Genomic DNA, 20,903 nt, shown 5'->3' with positions numbered 1-20,903 from the left:
ACTAATTATTATCAATACATAAATGTAGGTATACAGGGTGTCCACGATAAACTGGAACTATCTTAAAATTCAACGTGCTGGATAAAAATGAAATTTGGAGTGTATTTGTTATACAGTCGTATGTAGTCGGAGAAGAAGATGATTCTTCCTCCATGGCTCTTTAGGTCATTGAGGAGACGCTTACACTTTGGTGAGCCTGGGAGCCTTCATGGATGCCGTGAGCATGTGTTGTTTGGTCATTCGGGATGACCTGTACCCGAGGTCCTCATTCACAGCCTTGGATACCATCTGCTTCCTCACTCCACGGTTCTTGGCCAACCTGGACAAGGAAGTCCCCGGCGAAGCCTTGATGGACTTCCGGAGGCCTTCAAGGAAGCGGGGAGTGCAGATTCGGTCACTTATCATGTTGTGGTCCTTGCGGCAGACCTTCCCATCGGCCTCCCAGGCATTGAAGACCCAGTACACCGTGGTCTTGGGGTAATTAAGAAACTTGTAGATAGCAGAGGGCTTGCGTCCCGCGCGAGCCAATTCGAGGATGGCGTCTCTCCTTTCTTGTTCCATGATGCCTATTGTTTGTTGTCAAAACAATTGTGGTGGAAGTTATAGTGTATTGTTCACGCAACCTTTTATATTAGTATGATTTAACCCCGAATATCCACATTATGGATCTGGATGAAGTTTAAAGTAGTTCCAATTTATCGTGGACACCCTGTATAAGAGTACATATGTACACATATAATTTTTGTTGCAAGGCAACTAATTAATATGAGGCCTGCCCAAGAAATGAAAAAAAAGAAAATGTAAAATAATTTTTTGGGGGGAATTGATTATGTCCAATGCCCATGTTCATATAACTAATTACATAGATATATTTATTATAGGATATATATTAGTGTTGGATTTAGGTCTGAAAATGTTCGACCGTTCAGTCACTGTTATGATTTTAACTCTTTTATTCCTTTAAAGGGGTTCGGTCTAGACTGTTATGAAAGATAAAATTGATCTAGATCCATTCCAAAGAAAAATTGAAAATGAATTGGTTTCATTTAAAATTCCATATAGACCTTTTCTTCAGATGAATTGTGCAACTACCTATAATTCAATAAATAACTTGGGAAATATAATGTTTAATCCAAAAATATAAATAACATGGATGTATCAAATTGGAATCTTATTATAACATATTAGAAAAGTGGAAATGAGGACATTCCGCGTGTTCGAATGAACTCTTTTACTTAATTTGTACACAACGTATACCAGCAGAAAACTATACAAGTTATATATTTGGGTAGTGTTTTCAGGCTATAAATCATAGTCCTTTCTGATATCCTTATAAAGCGGAATTAAAAGAGTTCATTCATGACTTGTATGAAATTTTCAGGTCACCACTTTGATTTACACCGGCCACAGCACACCTGAAATTGTAAAGATTGTTGGGATTGAGAGGCAGACTGTCAATAGGGCCAGAAAGCTCATGAAAGTTGTGAAAAGTCGGCAAGACGTCCTACATCTTTCAGCAGGAGGGGAGCAACCTCATGCAAAGTCATTGTTGTGCAAGTTTATATCGAAGAGAACATGGAGTTTTGGCCCAAAAACTTCTGGCCACTCCAGAGCCCCGATTTGAATCTTTTGGATTACTCTATCTGGTGGCAAGTCCATTCCAAGGCCTGCAGATCACACAAAGGCAATATCACCGGCCTGAATTCCTCCATGGAGAAGGAGTGGAAGCTCATGAGAAGGGACTACCTTGCCAGAGTTTACTCCACCTTCAGTGCGCGCTTGAAGGCCGACATTGAGAGCAATGGTGGTCCAATTCCTACATAATATCTGTCATTATGTGCTTAATAATTGTCTTTGAGTAATCTATCACATCTGACTTAATTGAGACTCAGGAGGAGCAAAAGTTTGCTCAGACTGATTAGGTGTACATCCATTTTGCACCACCCAGTATTATCAGCTGTGTTTCAAAATTGAGAAAATCAACCAAAAATAACAGCATATGAAACTAAATGGGTTATATAAATCAATTCAGTACAAGAAAATAGGATAAAATCAGTCTAAAGTTTGAGACCGAAAAAATCAATCTACGATTAGAAAACTATTACACTTTGGTGTATGATCTGAGATCGCAATCTGAAACGAAATATCCGTTGCACAAAAATCACGTCAGACCAAAGTCAAAAGAAAATTCGGTGTTGTAAAGTCTCAACACTAATATTTATCAAATCTATGTATGTGGATTCTTTTTTTTTTTTCATAATAAGATGATAACATCTTATGTATTTTGTAGAAAGTTTAATGCAGAGGGAGCTACAAGACAAAAGAGTAAAAGTTATAATATAAAAAAACGCTGATTCATCATTTTTGTTTGTTTGATCAATTCTATGATCGTGCCACTTGGTTCTATATACATAAGATCATTTCTGAGGCAAAAATATAGGGAAACTTTATATTTCTAGAAGTTTTTTTAAAGTACTTTTCAGCAAGATGATTTTTCATTTTTTTGCAAACTTGATTATCGTTAATTTAGGTTGCAAATGAGTAAGAGGGGATTAACATTTTACAAAAAAAACTATAACACTCAGTTTATCTAATTTTTACTAGATAATAATCAAATAGAAGTACTCAAATAGAATTGCTCAGAGATGGAGCTCTACATACTTTGAATAAAAAAGGGATTTTTATTTTTCGAAAATGAGTCATTTTTTCTTTTATTATATTTGTACAATAATATCTAGTGATGGAAATCCTGTGTATTTTGGGCATGTCAAAAAAAGAAACCAAAAATCAACATTTTAAGCTTGGCAATGTGAAGAATCTTGTGAAGGAGAGCAACTTAGTTAAATAATAATGACACCAGCTGATGAATAGACAATTTATGCTTCAGATGAGAAATTCCAAAAGACCGGACTAGGTAAAAATACACACGATTTACACGACTACGCATGATAGATGTGGAAACAAGGCGGAAAATTAACAATACATTATATTGCAAGAACTCTATTTTCCCCCTATTGAAGCTTTTGATTTGAACAGTGATTCCTTAAACTCTAATTACCTTTTGTTAAGTCCTGCTCAATGCTTAATGATTAACTAAAGAATAATCTCATTGTCTTCTCTGTTTGGGGAAAAGGCTGACGGATACAATGAATATTACATCTTATTACAAAATAAAATAAAATTTTTCAAACACTTCAATAAGACTTCATTCTAGTTGAACTTTCTTTACAATATTTGACACACATTCAAAAGTATTTGAAGCAATTTTTATGTTCAATAAGTATTACAAATTTTTTTTTCCAAGTGCATAGTTGCTAATCTAATAAAAAACAAGACTCTAACTAGGAGAATATATTTAGAAATGAGGAAAATTCAATAGATTCAATATCTGCAAAGCACGAAGATTATTATATGAAAATTGAACACTCATATTTTAGCATAAAAAATATGATCTAACATTGCATTTTTTTATTAATAAAAATATTTTTTTATATTTGTGTGAACATACATATATGAAGAATATATGTTGAACATTTAAATAAATATTGAACATACAAATGCGATGCTTCAACATAAAATCAATTTCGAACAAAAATCGAGAGAAGGAAAAAATCTCCATTTACTATTTACATACTTTATACATAAAGCAGAATATTTTCATAGTCTCATTTGAATCATTGTAGGCTTGGGGATGAATTTCCTCGGAATGAACTTGTCTTGGGTTGAACTTCCTTCAGGATGAACTGACCTTGGGGTGAAATGAGTGCCGTAAACTTTCCGTAGACGACAAAAAATAAGGTTTACATGGTAGATAAAGTTTAATTATACTATGATGTTGTGCTACAAACATCAAATTTTGCTTCAGTATATATTGGAGCCCACCAAGAAGAAATTAATTATCTTTTCATTAACCTCTCAAAGCTAATTTATTGGCTTAGTAGAAAAAGAAGATAATTTCCTAAACAAATTAATTTTCAACAAATTTTTATATAGATCATATTAGTTTTAATTAAATCCTCAAAGTGACTCCAGAAAGTGTTTAGATTTTTAATTGGATGCTTGATAAAAACGAGAAAGATGCAAAATCAAAAACCTTGTTTACCACTGTCATGACCTCAAAAACAGGCATTGCGTTCAAATATAGCTTCCATAGGGCGGGGAGATCTCCAAGGGATCTGGGCTTGTCTTTTAATATTGTGAAGCCTCCGCCTACATGACCAAGATTGTCTGGGAATGTTTGAGATACAATTATGAATTATGGGACAAGAACTCTTGGCCTCCTCAATCACGAGATTTTAATCCCCTAGATTATATGAAGTATCTATTGTCCACTAGATTTACAATGCTTGGAGAATCTGTCACTCTGTCAATCAGCAACGAGATAAAATGTCACAGGCCTATATCATAAGCAGTGGCATTAAATTTCACAACCTGGGAGGCATCATTGTTTCCTATGGTGATCATTTTCAAGATTGATTATTCATAAAATAAGTTATACTAATAAACTTATTGTATATTAAATGTATAAAAAGTTATATATAATTGTTTAATTGAAGGTTGCACAACCTGTGATTGTATTATTTGCAGATTTAACTAGTTATGCAATCAAAACTTTTATTGAATACCCTATATTTCAAATATTTAGGGTTTCCGAGAGATTTTTACAATATTAAGGCATAAGTAACATTAAAACATCCTTATCCTTATCTTTTCTTAATCCAATTTCAGCCAAATATATAATCATGATTCAAAGATTAGTAAAAAAATAGAATAACAAACCTGGCAACCGATTTTTCCTGCAACCATTCTAGAAATATCTGTATGCGACCATTTGCTTTTGGACCACGGTTCTATAAACTTCAAATTGTGAGTGAAATTAACAGTATCTAATTTATTGTGGACGAATTTCCGAATATTCCATGGAAGATCATTATGTCTGAAAAAAAGAAACAAAATTTTAGTAATCTAAATGTTTGCTTATAAATATTTATATATATAATCCATAGAGAAGGAACAATATGGAGGCTTTAAAGGGTTTATGTCATAGGCAGTTGGGCATAATTAGATAAAATGATCTAATATTGTATGTTATTGTACATTCAGCAAGGGAACGGAGATTAGTATTTCTTTTGAAGGCTCTTAAAACTGACAATACCTAATTTATAAATAAATTTAGCTACAATACACTTTTTTAATGATGATTGGGAGGTACGATGCATTGTAGTCCATAAGATTCTTAACCCATTAAAATCGAAAATTTGACTTGTTTTTTTGGAATTTAAGCACTTCCCTTTTTTAAACATAATTATTCTTTTGCCAACACCAAAAGAACTCGCACGCTAACAAATGCTTAGGATTTACAACCCAAAATATATATACTTTTTGAAATATGAGGCACTGAGCTTTAGCTACACACACTTGTTACTATATTTAATATATTACTTTGTATTCCTACTCTTTTTTTTAAATCTAAATTATGGAACGACGTTACTTAATCAAAAATGTGGTTGGGAGAAATTATTTTGTTGAAATCAATGTCCATATGATAGCGTCTCGATTGTTACTAGAGAAGAAAATATACATTATGCATTGTGACTGCATGGAGACACATTCTAGGTCAGATGGAATAAATAAAATACTATAATATCTACTCATAGTTAGAGTTGAGTAGTGTTTATTGAACACCTTGCCTCTCCATATCTTTCTTTAGATGAGATATCCTCATAAAATAATAGACAATTAAAAGAAATATGTGGTTTAAATTGTTTTTTATCAAACCATAGAAGAAAAAAAAATCAAGAACCATCTTGAATTTATTTTTTATCATGTAAATCCATGATAATTTCATTATTCTGCAAAAAAATTTACGAGTTTTTCTTCGTTTTTCCCCCCGTAGATGAATGCACTTAAATAAATATATATATATATATTACCATAGATGTATTTAAAGTAATCTATAAAGGACTGGCTTGAGTTATGTGTTTCATTAAAGTACAATATTTAGTAGTTAGACATATCCAAAACAACCATTTTTTTTTTTTTTGCAAGATGTGAAATACTGGATTTTTTTACAATATATATGTACATACAATATTTGTACATAGATAAAACTACTACCAGCAAAGAACAATGCATTTAAACTAATTAACTTAAAAATACATTTGTTTAAAAGATTTGTATTTTTAAGTGACAAAAAAAAAAAAGATCTTGTTTTTATTTTTTTTGCTGTCTCTACTATACTATTAAAACTGAAGGACACTTTGTGAGTTATAACTTGAAATTAATTTAAGTAGGTCAATAAATCATTTCAATGGCTAAACATTTTTACTCCTCTGAGCAAAATGAAAGTATTCTTTTCTCATTTGGAATTGAATTATAAACACCCTTTTTTTTTAATATTATTAGATTTTAGAGAAGATATATATTTTTTGAAAGAGGTCAGTTTTATATTGTACAATCTAATTTAGGTAGAGTTGTAGAAAATATTGGGTTCTTTCCGAAATGATTGCTACTGGCCCAGTTAGACAAGAAATTACGTTCGAAAGTTTAAAAAAAATACCCAATCATGAATATAGTTTCCTTCAGCTTGGATGACGTCATGGCCATGGTTCTTCAACTCTGACAACTGCCTGGAGAGCAACTCTTTACTTACTCACTTCCTCACCCGCCAAACACCGCGTGTGAGGTTATCATGGCTATCAAAATCGTATTCCCGGAGTAGATACTTCAGCTTAACGGAAAATAAAGAGATTGAAATCTGCTTTCCATTTTCAAAATTATTAGTTAAGTTTCTAAAAATCGCTGTGGGTGGTAAGGTAGGCTCTGTTGAGACCACTCAAAGGCTCACTCCGGGTTTGTTTTTTACCAGATCCTTGACAAGGGGGATATTGTTGGATGTTCTTGTCATCTGGAGACAAGACACCTTTCTTGAGCTTGGAAGTGCCATTCTACTTCTCACTAGCCCAGCGAAAGGTGGTTGCATGACAGGGTAACAGGGGGTAAACGGTATTGAGGTTGATGGGGATCTCCGACATTTTTTCCCCACATTTGGTGCGTATCAAAAGTACGATCTAAAATTGTGAGTCTCCATGTTGAGTGACGAATGGAGAAACATGATCAAATGGGGTATGTAGACATTAGCTATGTAGTCTTTGAATAAGTATGGAATTCTTTTCCAGCATAAAATTCATGAGAAAATGGATGCTGATGGAATTTTGTAGCAAACTCTCCTCCTTTCCCTTCAAATGAACCTGTGTCAATCATTTCGGACCAGGCTAATATGTCCTGTCAGTATACTAGAAAAAAAAACCAAAAATCAACATGGCACTTCTTTCAATTTGAAGACTTTTTCGGAGGAGAACAGCTTAGCTGTCATAATATTTAATAAAAAACAGCTGCGAGCAGCTGTAAGAGGAAGTAAATAAACACAAACCTTACTCTGTTAATAATGATTCCGATGTGGATCCTCATTTCTACTTTGATTCCAACAAAAACTTACCCTTAAAACTCTGCAACATATCTTCAGTGTTACTCTTCATCTTTCGCAAATTAGTGACTACTATATAAATATATGTTCTCTCTTAAAGAATAAATAATGATGAAAATAGCCTTGGAAAATCCTGAGCCTCGCACTCATTTTATATCATATTTTTGCTCATTCATTTTAATATTTATTTTGGAGATTTTTAATTTTTATAATGAAACTTATGTAAACAATTCAAACAAAATAATGGTTGAACGAAACCTGGGATTTTGCTCGAAATAACGTTTAGCTAGTGCCCATTCCCCCAAAAAGTGGTGTAATTCAAAGTTCATGAAGACCCGTGCAAAACTTTCTTGAAAGTGTCACACCTTCATCACTGACTGGTGAAGAATTTTCATTTTCACCTTAGTTGTAGTCCTGGGGTTGTTATTGCTATCTCGACAAAGTATTCTTGCAAGTTTTGGAGGGCATCTTATGGTTCCTGTAACGCCCCTGTAGATTTTACAGAGTGCAGAATTTGTTAAGGTGGTATATTATGTTGTGGACGGTTGCTTTGAAATCCCCTCGGCACCTTTTCCATCATTGTGGGCGCTCACAAAACGCTGATACGATTTTTACTTGACTATGATGACTAGAAATATAGTATGATCTAAATACTTTTTTTCTATGTATATTGTATACTTTTCTCAAAAGATGCTGCTTATTATTATTGTAAAGTATTTGGTCGACCAGTAAAGTATTTATTACCTTGTGACGTCATGAAATAACATTAGGACAAAGATGAACACGTTCGGACATTTTTGTTGGGATATTAGTAAGTGTATGAATAACTTTGAAAATCACATGTTTTGGTTATCATTCAATAATACTATATCCAAATAATGAAGAAAATTAGGGAATAGAGTACTGTTCTCATTATGTCATATGTTTGTCAGATATAATTAAGAAACTTACTCCACAAAAAAAGCTTTAGTTTCATCACAACAATTAAATAGGGTATAAATAATTTTGAGAACAAGTGTAGTTTTAAAATGGTTATCCAACATCTTTTTTAAACACTATTATATGGTTTTCACAAGGGGCATGTTACATTGATAGTCTTTATTTATGTGACAACTTGGATTTAAAAAAAATAAATTCCATGTACCCTATTTTTTTAGCACATTTCAAGAGAAGAGTTTGCGAATATAAATTTTATATACGTACATACACACAAAGTACCCACTGTCAGGTTATAAATTAATGTGAGACAGGGAGCCAAAAAAACTTTGATTTAAATAAGTTTTTACCTACAAGAAACATACTCTATTTATATAAAAGCTGATTATAATAACTAAGGCAGTATAAAAACTCGATTTTAGTACAAACTATTGTTTTTCGGTAAATAATTACTAGAGGGACTCGTAAACATCCAATATGTATTGCTAGTGGATATTGTGTATTAGTATTGCTGCAAAAAATTGCAGGATTTGAAAAGATAATTAATGAAATATGAAACAATGTTATATCACCAAAAATTTGATGCCACGGAGTAATTCGAATTTTTTGATAGACTTTCGACTTTCTGTCATTTATTGTCTTGGTACTTATTTAGGCCTGATAATTACACTCCCCTATGGTTCAGTCTCGGTAGGATCTAGTTCAGTCCTACATATGATTCCTAAAACTTAAAGTTTTTCCCTGATGGCGGCGCAGAAATTTCTTTCTTTTTTTTAATCAGTTCGAGTACTGAAAGTCCGAAGGATGGACGACCTTAAGGACAAGTCCAAAGCACTGAAATATAGGAACAGTCCTATGAATGTATTGGATTGGACTGAATATATGGATAAGCACTACAAAACACTATCTGTAAGTCTTTAAAATTTGAGGTTTTGATTGGATAGAGGGGGCCGTCCTGAGCACACCAGGTAGTTGCTCTTTATCCATGGAAAGATAGGTGTATCGAAACAGGCCTTAAAGTAGGCCTCTCGGCCTATTATTTTGTCCAACCTTGTAAAAGAACGGAGGCATCTTCGTTCTATTAGAGGGCACAACACCAAGGAAAATTGTATGGGCTTGATATTTGGTATGGTAAGCCCCTGGGACATCTTCTTTTGATTTCACAAGCCAGCGGTCGTTCGAGCTGTTGTGTCATTGATCAACTTTGAAAATCTTCTTGTCCAATACAAATTTCACCATTTCCTTGCACCTCTCGAGCCTCCTGAAATAAAACAAATCCCAATTTATGCGTTATAGTCCTCCTGATGGTCTCAAGAGCCACAGAAAAGTCGTTGGGGGGATTCTTCTTGATATTCTTCTCCAAACTTAACAAGAACTTGTTATTCCTCTTTAAATAATGCCCTCCACTTCCAGACATCTTGGTGGTCTTCTTCTTTTTTTTTTTTTCATCTACACATTAGGAGTCATGATAGATGATGATAAATATACTTATATAACTTTTTGTTATTATTATTTTTCGAATTTAAAAAAAAATTATAACTTACAGAAGTGTTGGAAGAGTTGTAGTCAAGTAAATGATTTCTAATTTCTTGAAAACAGTCTAAACATTTTTTTCATAAAATTGAATAATAATTTGTTGTGAAATCCTGGGGCAGTAGACATAAAGATTCACAGTCTGTCCACTGCAAAGTGGATTGTATTTATGTGTAATAAAATTGTTTCTTTTTAAATCAATATGTCTCGTCAACACGAAAGAAATCTAGAAAGATTTTTCTCTAAATTGATTGTGAATTACATTTGTATTCTTAAACAAGTTATCGTCCGTTTCTATTAAGAAATTATTATAGTTATTATATATTGAGTGCACCACAAAAGATCTTCCAAAAGATTAGATGACAGATAAATTAAACTTTCTTTTCTTTTCACTCTTAGTTTGTAGTTGAGATCGTGAAAAACGATCATTCATTAAGTAGTTCTGTGCTAATTTCAAAATTATTTGATAATTCCAAAACTAATTATGCTAGAGTACAATAAATCTTTCATTCCGTTTTTTTTATTTTTCAAGAATTCCTAACTGGTGCAGTTATTCTTGACCAGATGATTGGAATCAACTCTAGAGCGGCTTATAGATGATTAAAATTTTTGTTAATAAAGAAAACTGGTTACGTTCGTACAAATATGGACACGTAAGAGTTCAAATATGATAAAAAGTCAGTCATACCAAGGGTTTCAAATAGTAACAGACCCCCCAAATACAGCTTTATTTTATTGGCATTTAGCATCTATTCCTTGAAAAGAATCAAAAGCTTGGCCATATAATACAAACCTGTTTTTATTAAAAAATGTCCATTTCCAAAAGATCTACTAATACTAAAACCATAAGTTGACTGTCAAATAAATATTTAACCTTGGAACCGTTTATCTAAGATTAATATATTTCTTTATCAAGTATAATGATTAATCTGTGGTAGAGTTGAGGAAGTGTTTTAATTTTTAGTAAGATGATAAGGAAAATTAATACGCTATTATATAAAAACAAAAAAAATTGTCCCAATGCATTTTTTCAGATGCTGAACGAGATCAAAATTTGTTCGAATTGTAGCCCAGGATCCTGCAAATAGGAAGTAATATTTTGAATTAGGAATTCGTCTTGTTTCATGAATTTTATTCAAAATTGTTGTTGTATTGACAAACCCCTAAATGTAAGTTCACAGAACCATTTCATTTTTAAGACGATAATCATTCAGGTTTGAAGATATAAATACGCCTTCCATTGCTTTAAACAAGTAGTACTCTATCCATAGGATGCCCCTTCATAGTATATCTTTTTTTTAAAACCAACTTATGGGCATATTTTTCTATATTTTATAAGTACAATCGTAACGGAAAAGAGGGGTTAATTACAAAAATCGTGTAATGGATATCTTAAAGAATTAAAATAACTTTTTTTATTGACTATGATAACCAAAAATAAATCGATCACCCATAAAATATATTTCAGTTTCGTAAGCCATTCATTACACGATTGTTTTAATTTAATAGTCTCTTTTATTTCATAGCCATTCTACTATTAAAAAAAACCCTTAGTTGATGAATAAAAGATAATTTATGGAACTGTAAGACATTACATCATTTGACCAGGGTTATAATGACAACATCACCTTAATACGTCACGAGAACAATATACGTCATCTGTGGTATCTTAAAAGTCACATCTTACCTGAGAAACATTTTATTGTAGAAAAGAAATATTAGCTACCTAATAGGCACATTTGATTTATTTTCATCGTTTTTACCGTAACCGCTAATATTGCACATATAAATTTTTTTTTTGCTTCTGGTAATTTTATGAAAAGAAGATTTTGCTGCATAAGATATTTGCCGCCTTTTTATATTATCGGCTCAAACTTTATTGTTGTATCTCAATCAACTTAATTATTCAGGCAGGAGAAGACAAAAAAGGAAAATAATAGTGGTTTAAAAAATTGCAAACCTCAACGTGAAGATGCTAGCACTCCTAAGTAAAAGCTAGTCACATCTATCTAGCATCTGTTAACAATTACTCACCAAAAATTCCACCATTTTGGATGTGCAGTTACTATCAAATAGTCGTTTGAGTGAGTTGATATTTTTGTGAAAAGGGATAATATCCAGTATCGAGCTGTCATTAAATATTTGTTCCTAAAAGTGTTACAGTTTAAAAAGATGTAAATAACAGCAGAATTATACAGGCGTTTTTTTTATTTGACACGTCTAAGTCAATCCAACTCGGAGTTTTTTTTGGGCAAAAAAAAATGTGGCACTGGAACGTTTATTTGGAAGAGAAAGACGCCGAGTACTATTTAGACAAGCTACAGAAACGGAAGCATCGCTCGGAGATGTGTGTGTAGTTACTATGTTGCTAAATTAAAATATAAACTAATAAGATTGTTTTGTTTCTTTGCTAAGTCAGAAACTTGTCAGATAGTCCTCTCATGAGACCATGTTTCAAATTGAACAAAAAAAAGGGCTTTCATAACCGTATTCTTGTACACTTTTGCAATATAACGGGTAGAGCAAAAAGTTTCGCTACATTTTGATTGCATTCCATCTTGTTTATGTGACGTTTAGCTCAGTTTTCCTTTAACCATGATGTTATGTAGACACCCAAATTTTATAATGGATAAATATTCGCCACAAAAACGAGCAGAAATAGTGACAATATTTATTGAAAATAATCGTTCCATTATTGACAATCAGGGGAAATTTCGTCAAAAATATCCTAATCATCCAGTGCCTCACACGGTACGGTACGATAGAAGACATACCTCGTTCTGGAAGACAACGGACGTCTCGTAACGTTGAAAATGTGGCTCTGGTGTGCGATAGTGTTGTAGAGTCTCCAGAAACATCAATTCGGAGACGTTCTTACCTCCTACACATTTCTGCGCACAGTTTAAAGCGAATTTTGAAAACTAATTAGAAAATGTTTTCGTCGTACAAAATTCAATTTGTTAAGTTTATGTTTATGTGCATAAGGGCTAAACGATTAAATATCTTAAAGATAACATTCGTCACGAAATTGAAGAAATTTAACCTGAAATGTTACAGGATGTCATAAAAAATGCCTTAAAAAGAGCCGAAAGTTGCATAGCAAATTTTGGTCACCATTTAAACGATATAATTTTCCAATCATAACGAAAAAAATGTAAAAAGTAAATACACTTTTTAAGATAATCAAACTTACTTTTCATTTCTTTGAACAAATTTATAGACAGTCAAAATGGTAGTGGGACCTTTGCCTCACCTGTTATTACAAAATGATCAAATATTAGATAAATGAATGTATTTCCATTCGATTGATAGATTGTCATGACTAAAAGGAATTGGATTTTTATATGCACAATGTGCAATAAAAAAACCATTCATACATTTATTACGAATTCAATTCTCATTCAATGCTCAAATTAATTATTTCTATTATGCTGCTACACATATTTACAACGTTGGCATTGTAGTTTTGTCTTTGACAGATTAAAAAATTAACCTATTTTGGTTTGCTCAAAAAAAAAAAAAAAAAGAAAAAAAAATCAATTTTAAGAGAAAATTCTTTTTAAGCTTATAAAAATTTTTAATTTTAAGATTAAATTTTTGTTATTCCAGAATATGTATTATATGTAATGAATTTAATAAACCTTTTTGTAATATTAAATTAGTTTTTTAAATAAATATGTTCTTCTTTTTAATAAAAATCATCCAAGTTTTTCCAAATTTCATAAATTTTGACATTATTTAAAAAGTTTAGAAATAGATTTTCCACAAAACTCTTTTTTTCTTTCCATTTTTTGTCGATAGTAGAAAATTGTGGAGCAATGAAAAAGACGTTGAATCATTTTATCTACCAAAAACAAAACAAACACTGCAAACAGCTGATATTGTCAACATACATTAGAGACATGTCTACCAACAGAATAAAAAAGTCCATGGTAGCATAAAATAAGAATTGAATTCGAAATTAAAAGAGTACGTATTCTTTTTTATATGATGTGTAATAACATTTTCCAATTTTACAAAGATTTATTATGTATTTATATACTATTAAACTGATTAAACCGGCAAATCTATAAAAAAATACGTATTAATGAATGCATTCTACCTGTGTCTAATGAACAAATAATCAATGTTGTAGTAAGAGCCCCGTAAATTTCAATATAGAATCATAAAAGTTATATATAAAAGCTTAAGAAGAAGATTGAAATGAGATAATTCCAGGATTAGAACGAAGGAAATGAGAAGATTAGAAATGTGTAATGTAGGTTAATACTTTGGCTCTGCAAAAAAAAAGTTTATCAGAGTTATCCCGAATACTTATAATTATTATTAATGATTAGAGATGTGAAAAGGGTCAAAATTGGAGTGAGTGTAAAAATCCTGTCCAGGTAGCTTTCAGAGACTGTCTGAGTAGTCCATCAGTACAAAAAGAATATTGAAAAAAAGTCAAGAAAAGAAACCAAATACTTTTTTTATTTTTGTACTTTGGATTTACATAGTTTAATGTTTCATAGACATGTATGTCTCAATTTCAGATGTATTATTTAAATTTTGTGGGATGAGTTAATAAGTTTAAGAATCGTAGCTCTAGTTTAAAAGCTTTATTTGATTCAAAATTATTATATTAGCCCCCATAAGGTCATTTTCACATAAAAACCATCAATTATTGTGATGACAATTTTGTGGCTACTTTAAGTGCAATTTCCTGACCCTCACTAGAGTACGTAAGTATAATTTATATATGGAATTAGACCATATTTAGTTAACGAGTACAATTGTGATATTCAATTAATTTTGAAAAAATAATTCTAGCTTGCTTTTGTGTGGATGGGTTACATATCTGCTGACATAAATATCCATAATCGATAATCCTTTCATGAGACGACTACACTAACGGATAAAGGATGGTAAAAACAAAAAAAATGATCATGGTAAATTATTTTGAAAAAATTACAAAGAAATCATAATCATTTTACAAATAAAAACGAATTTTTTTTTCAATCATCCACAGCCAAAGCCATAAGAAGCTCGTTTTTTTTTGTTTTTTTAATATAAGAACTAACCTAACAAAACTGTGCTCCAGTGCCTTTACGTTTTATAGTTATTTACACTGTTTTCAAGAGGGATATTACAAGGTTCCAGTTTGTGCAGGACACAAATATCCCTCTGGGTAGGAAATAATTCAGGGAAAAGTCGGGTTTAGTGTTGCTTTTTTTGCTTAGAAATCTTTACAATATTTATTTCGAATCTAATTTTTCTAACCAAATATAATTTTGTACTAAATATTGTTTGGAAAAGAAGTTTATTCTTTTTAGATCCATCGCTGGGCCTAGTCAAAGTGCCCACTACAGCCAGAAAAGGTTTTAAAAATACCAATTGAACCTTAAAATGAGTCTAAAAAATAAATGTTTGATTTATAGTATAAAAGATTATTTCTATTTTTTGGTTTGCTTTGTGACAGAGCATTTGAAGATTTCTTTAGTATTTGTCAATGTGTCTCTAATCTGATGTTATTATGTAAAAATATTGTAATGTCTCTTAAGTGTTATATTTGACAGCTCCATAACTTGAATATCAAGTTTAGTTAGTACTGAATGTGTGTTGATAATTTAAATTTTCTCCCCTTGATATAGACAATCATATTTATTTGGCGTAGTTGTTTTGTTTCTATTCCATAAAATTGTTTGACATTTTCTCTTAGACATCTTAACAGGCGAATAAAATAATACACTGGATAATTTAAAAGTTTATAATAGACCCTTCACATAAAAAGAAAAACAACTTTATTTTAAAGGCTTGTAAAATAAATATATATAAAAGTTATATTTTTTATGTATATTCGAACAGAAGCAGAGGAAAGAATTGACTGACAGCTTAGTTCACTGCGAGGTATCAGACCGTTATCTAATAAGTAAATTAAAAGTCATATATCAATGTAATACACTTGTATGGTATTAGTAATTAGTGAAACTCGTCAGTCAAACGATATTTAGTTGATCTTCGTCCATTGATACGTCATAGCAAGCAAGAGTGGCTTTTTTTAGTTGCCAGTTTGAAGAAGATTTTTTATTTTCCAAATCTGTTATCATTATTCTATCATTCTTGAGAAGGAAACATCAAAGTATCAAATAATAGCTAGTGCGTCAAAATATCATTGAAAGTATGGTCGAGAGTATTTAGTTTAAGTCCTATGCACACTTGGAAAAGAATTTAGAATACATATCGGAGTAATTTCAGCTTTTATATCTTTGCTATATAATGAGTGGGATTTGTGATTATTTCCTTCCTCTCATACTTGCTGGCAGCTGGATTACTCCATTCATTTTCGGTTTCTTTTATTTCTACATACCAGAAGAACATGTTGTATATATCACTGTTCTCTTGCCAATTAGTAAAATAAATAAATTGAAATAATAATAGTAAATTAATTGGGCCTGTAAGGCCACAACCATCAAAATATCAGGGTAATTTTAGCATATATATCCTTGCTATATGAAAAACAAAGGGCAATAATGGGATCGTCATTGCTCGTGGGCAACGCGCTTGGAAGAAATTATTCTCTTGAACTCAGTGTAAGTAGGTTGGCGTCCATGGGATTCATAGAGAAAGAAATATACTTTATGTGTATGGACTTAACAAAAGATTAGATGGAGTAATTGTAATACTATAGTGTTTACTTATAATTAATCAGTGTAACTCCATCTAACAAATTAAAGGAGCATAAAAAAATGAAATAAAGAGGATTTCTTGAGTAGTTCAAAATGTAAGTTCTTGATGTACTTAGAGTAGAATTAAGTATCCTTATCGGAGTCTCTTCTGGTTAGCTTGACGTAGTTACTTTGATTTAATATTTGAGATAGTAATGTCATGAAGGATATGTTTCAAAATATGGTACGTTTTCTAAAGACTAGTACCGACTTTAAGTCAGATGTTAGGGACAACTAATATAACCCTGGATTCGGATCGAGCCATTTTTAAGTATATCGCTTGTTATTAATGAAGCTGTGAAATAAAGCTCTTTCTACTGAGCCTCGACCATTCCAAAAGCATATCCGTTTGTAGCCTATATATTATAAGTTTATTTGAAATCTGTTCTCATTTTTTCTTAATTTTGGTACAAAAGCCTTCTATTAAATATTGATGTGTTTATTATAGTGTACAGTAAATAACAAAGCTGGGGATTTTGTAACAATATTGTTTTTTCAATAATTTCATCTAAAAATGAATATATTTGTAACAATCAAATTTCAAAAAAAAACAAGCAAACAGACAATTTAATTGATTTGTAACACTGAATAAAAAAATGTCAAAATAATTGTGCGTAATACGCTCTACCAAAATATAAATTTTATTTATTGGGAGCATGTTTTGAACTATAGTACTTATAACTTGAGGCAAATTCGAGCTTGTATTTTATAACATTGTTGAAGTATACACTTTTAATCTATTATACTATATAATACAAAAATCCTGTAACTTGATTATTTTTAAAGAACATGCTCAAAACGTCATATTTTTCTACATGTTCAAATTTGGACATTTGATGACCAGTATTTTTTTTCAAAGAAATACCATGTAATACCAATTCTCTGATGTATTTATTTTTGAGATTACCAATGACCTAAATAATCATATATGTACATTACCATTAAAAAAGGCCTCAAAATGCTGAATTTATGGGGAATTACTTATTTCTTGTGATTTCGTGATGGGATCAAACGGGTAAACTTAACTTGTTAACGACGCAACAGCCTATCAACTCCACAAAATACCTATCAGGGTTATCATATTTTTTATGACAAAATGTTAAAACACTTGCTGGTAATGACTTTTTTCACATCTCTAGTTATTATCCCTTAAAATAATACATGTTTTACTACACACTTACTACCAAAGTAGATCTGATAGACACCCTTATACATAAAATAAAAAAATATGTTGTTATTTTTAGTGAAAACTATTAAAAGATGAATCGTGTGTGTTTTTAGAGCATCGTATCAATCAGTTTATAATGTCTATAAATATTTTAAAAATATGAATTACATGGCCACAGTTTTGTAGAAAAATATATTCGACATTTTCCATTCAATGTTCTGTGCTTGTTGGATATATATGTATTAAACATTTTTCAGTATCATGTAAAGGTTTAGATAAAGGTAAAGGTGAACATACAATTATCCATGTACAGGGAGCGGGGATCAAATTTTCGTCTACTTTAAACCTTGATAACTTGAAGACTACATTATCAAATAAAAAACCAGTTACCAAATAGGAAAGCTATTCTCGGCAGCTGACGATACGTAGTTAAGTTAGCATCATGCTGTCATCATATGAGGAGATAAAGAGCTATAAGTGGAACGAGGAGCTTTCTAGGTCCGCCGTAGTCATGGCATTGGTTAATAATGGAGGTGAAATCTCCAATTCAACGATTGCTTCAACCTTAGGAATGAATTTACGGACTGTTCAGCGTATCCGCAAGAAGCTAGAGGACACCTGGGATGGATGCCACCATAAAAGGGCACCCAAGGAGGAGGGCGCCGACAGGAAGGTCAGGGACACCGACTTTGTCAACAAGGTGAAGAAGATGGTTGAGGATGACCCTACCAGGTCCATGTAGCCATGGCGAGGGATCTGGGCTGCCATGAGAAAGCAATAAGGGACTGTGTATCTGCCATGTGTCCAAAATCTCCATGTAGTGGTTAACCGAGCACTGTTATGACGTCCTAACCAAGGATTTGTGGCCTCCTAACTCTCCCGACCTTAATCCTTTGGACTATCTTGTCTGGGGCTATGTCGAGAGACATACCAACAGACATCCCCATAGCACCAAGGCCAGCCTGATGGACTCCATCAAGGAGGTATTCGGCAACATGGACAATGAGATGGTCAGAATAGCCTGTGGCTGGTTCAGAGGCCGTATTGAGGCTGTTATTGATGCCAACGGTGATTATATCGAATGAATGACTACTCTATACCTATATGCTCGTCATTGTTTTGATTTTCCATAAAAAAGTTAAGAAATGTATATTTTGTGTTGTTTTTGTAGAAAAATATTTGTGCGACAATTTGACCCCCGCTCCCTGTAAATTATAGCCGTGTATGGATAATTTGTTTTTAAAAACGTTGCATATTGAAATTTTGAAACTAAAACAACTCTCCTTGTCAAAATAAAGAGGTTATTTGATTTCAAATGAGTCCTGTTTGAGGCAGAGAAAATGCCACGTTATTATTTTATCATTAGATTTTAGCTCCTACAAGGGGTTAAACAAATAATAAATCACAAAATGATAAGCAGCTGTCCCATGAGAAGTCCAACGTTCCTCACATCTTCAAAACCAAGGTTCCTGCATCAATTATGACTTTGGAGGTCCTGGGGAGCAACAAGTGAGTGAGTTTAACTCAAAGGAACGAGTTGGGTAAGATACTGTTAGGTTTTAAAGACTATTGTCATTCCCTGAATGATAAAGGAGAGCAATAGAACACAGTTCGTGTTTTAGCAAGACTATGCTCAACGTGGTCAAGAAGACTCAAAACCTTCTTAATAGCAATAAATCCCTTTTTGGAGCCACAAAGCCTGTCCCATCAACTCCTTTGATATGAACCTCATTAACGTTTACTTCTAGAGGAAGTTAGAGAGACAGTTTTGTGCTACAAGCCACAAGAGCATCAAGGCCCTGAAGGTCTCAATTATCAAGCACTGCGTAGCTATTGTCCTGTAGAAGTTATCTAGGGAGGCAAGGCCTTGAGGCCAAGAATCGAGAGACAGGTTACCAAGAATGGAAATCACATTGAATAACATTATTGTCATAAAAATAAAGAATAAATTGAATCATTACACTTTTTTTCTACTTGCAACCTTTATTGATCTAGAAGCTGTTAAATTCAGCCCAAATTTATCTCCAGTACCCTCTTTGTACCCTATACAAGTAAAACCTAATAATTTATCATTCATTTATATTGATGATCAATTTTGAAATGTAATTTGCAGAGCACTCAAAAGATTAATAAGAATAATTTGAAAATAAGATTTGACAATAATTTGTTGAAGAGTTACGAACTAATATAATCTACAATCAATTATGAGGAACATCTTACTATTTTACTCTTGTATTGACCAATCACATACTCATAACATTATTGACTCCTTTCAACAATAACAGAGTGTAAATCGGTTTTATTAAGTGAAATAGGGAAATATAAAATGTATTAAAAATACGATTTTTTTAGTATATAGAATATTATAATCTATTAAATAGGCATTCGATATTTATTAAAAATACCCCTAGAGAATATTTTTTTGTCCATTTGAAATATATATATATCTATTTCTTTTTAAGCCAACTTTCAAAAAAATGATTTCATTTCTAAAACCCGTTTTTGTCCTCTTTTTCTCACTTTGACAAAAAATTAAAAATATTATGTTATTCATGAAATATTATTATATATATAAGATACAGTGCTCGGCCATAACGTCAAAAAACAAAATGGGAGACCATCAAAACTTTAAAATGGGGTTGAAAAACTAAGAAATTATTACATTTCTAAAAAAATAATATTATTTCTTTATTTAATATAATAATCACCTAAGGGTGATTCATACTTATATCCATAGATGTAAGAGTTATGGTAATAAATAGCGATCTATCTCTACTAATATTTTGAAAGTGTGTTATAAAACACTCCATCAGTCATCACTCATCATTTTTCTTTTTGTTCCACACTCCCAAGAACAACAATATCCAGGGGTGTAGTGTGGAAAAGAAAGACAAATCTGTTATTAGATCCGTTGTTATAATAATAACTCTAAGGCAATTGAAAACATCTCAAATTCAAACAAACAAAAACTATAGAAGACACAATATACTAAATAAAAATGTGTGGAAATCATGAGAAGATAAATCCAAGAGCCCTTTATGCACCTGTAATCTCCGACTGGACAGAGGGATTCTGA

General features: G+C 31.9%; 1 protein-coding gene across 1 annotated transcript in view; it reads right to left on the bottom strand.

The window, feature by feature from the left end:
• Positions 1–20,903, bottom strand: part of LOC121130504 (uncharacterized) — a 287,422-nt gene that overhangs the window by 87,762 nt on the left and 178,757 nt on the right. The window contains exon 6 of the mRNA XM_071893689.1: positions 4,780–4,936. Coding sequence (XP_071749790.1) covers positions 4,780–4,936 — 157 coding nt within the window. The remainder of the gene's footprint in view (positions 1–4,779; positions 4,937–20,903) is intronic.

This window comes from Lepeophtheirus salmonis, chromosome Z, assembly GCF_016086655.4.
Source record: "Lepeophtheirus salmonis chromosome Z, UVic_Lsal_1.4, whole genome shotgun sequence".
Taxonomy (NCBI): domain Eukaryota; kingdom Metazoa; phylum Arthropoda; class Copepoda; order Siphonostomatoida; family Caligidae; genus Lepeophtheirus; species Lepeophtheirus salmonis.
The sequence above is the reverse complement of the archived record's forward strand: the minus strand, read 5'-3'. Positions and strand labels throughout refer to the sequence as shown.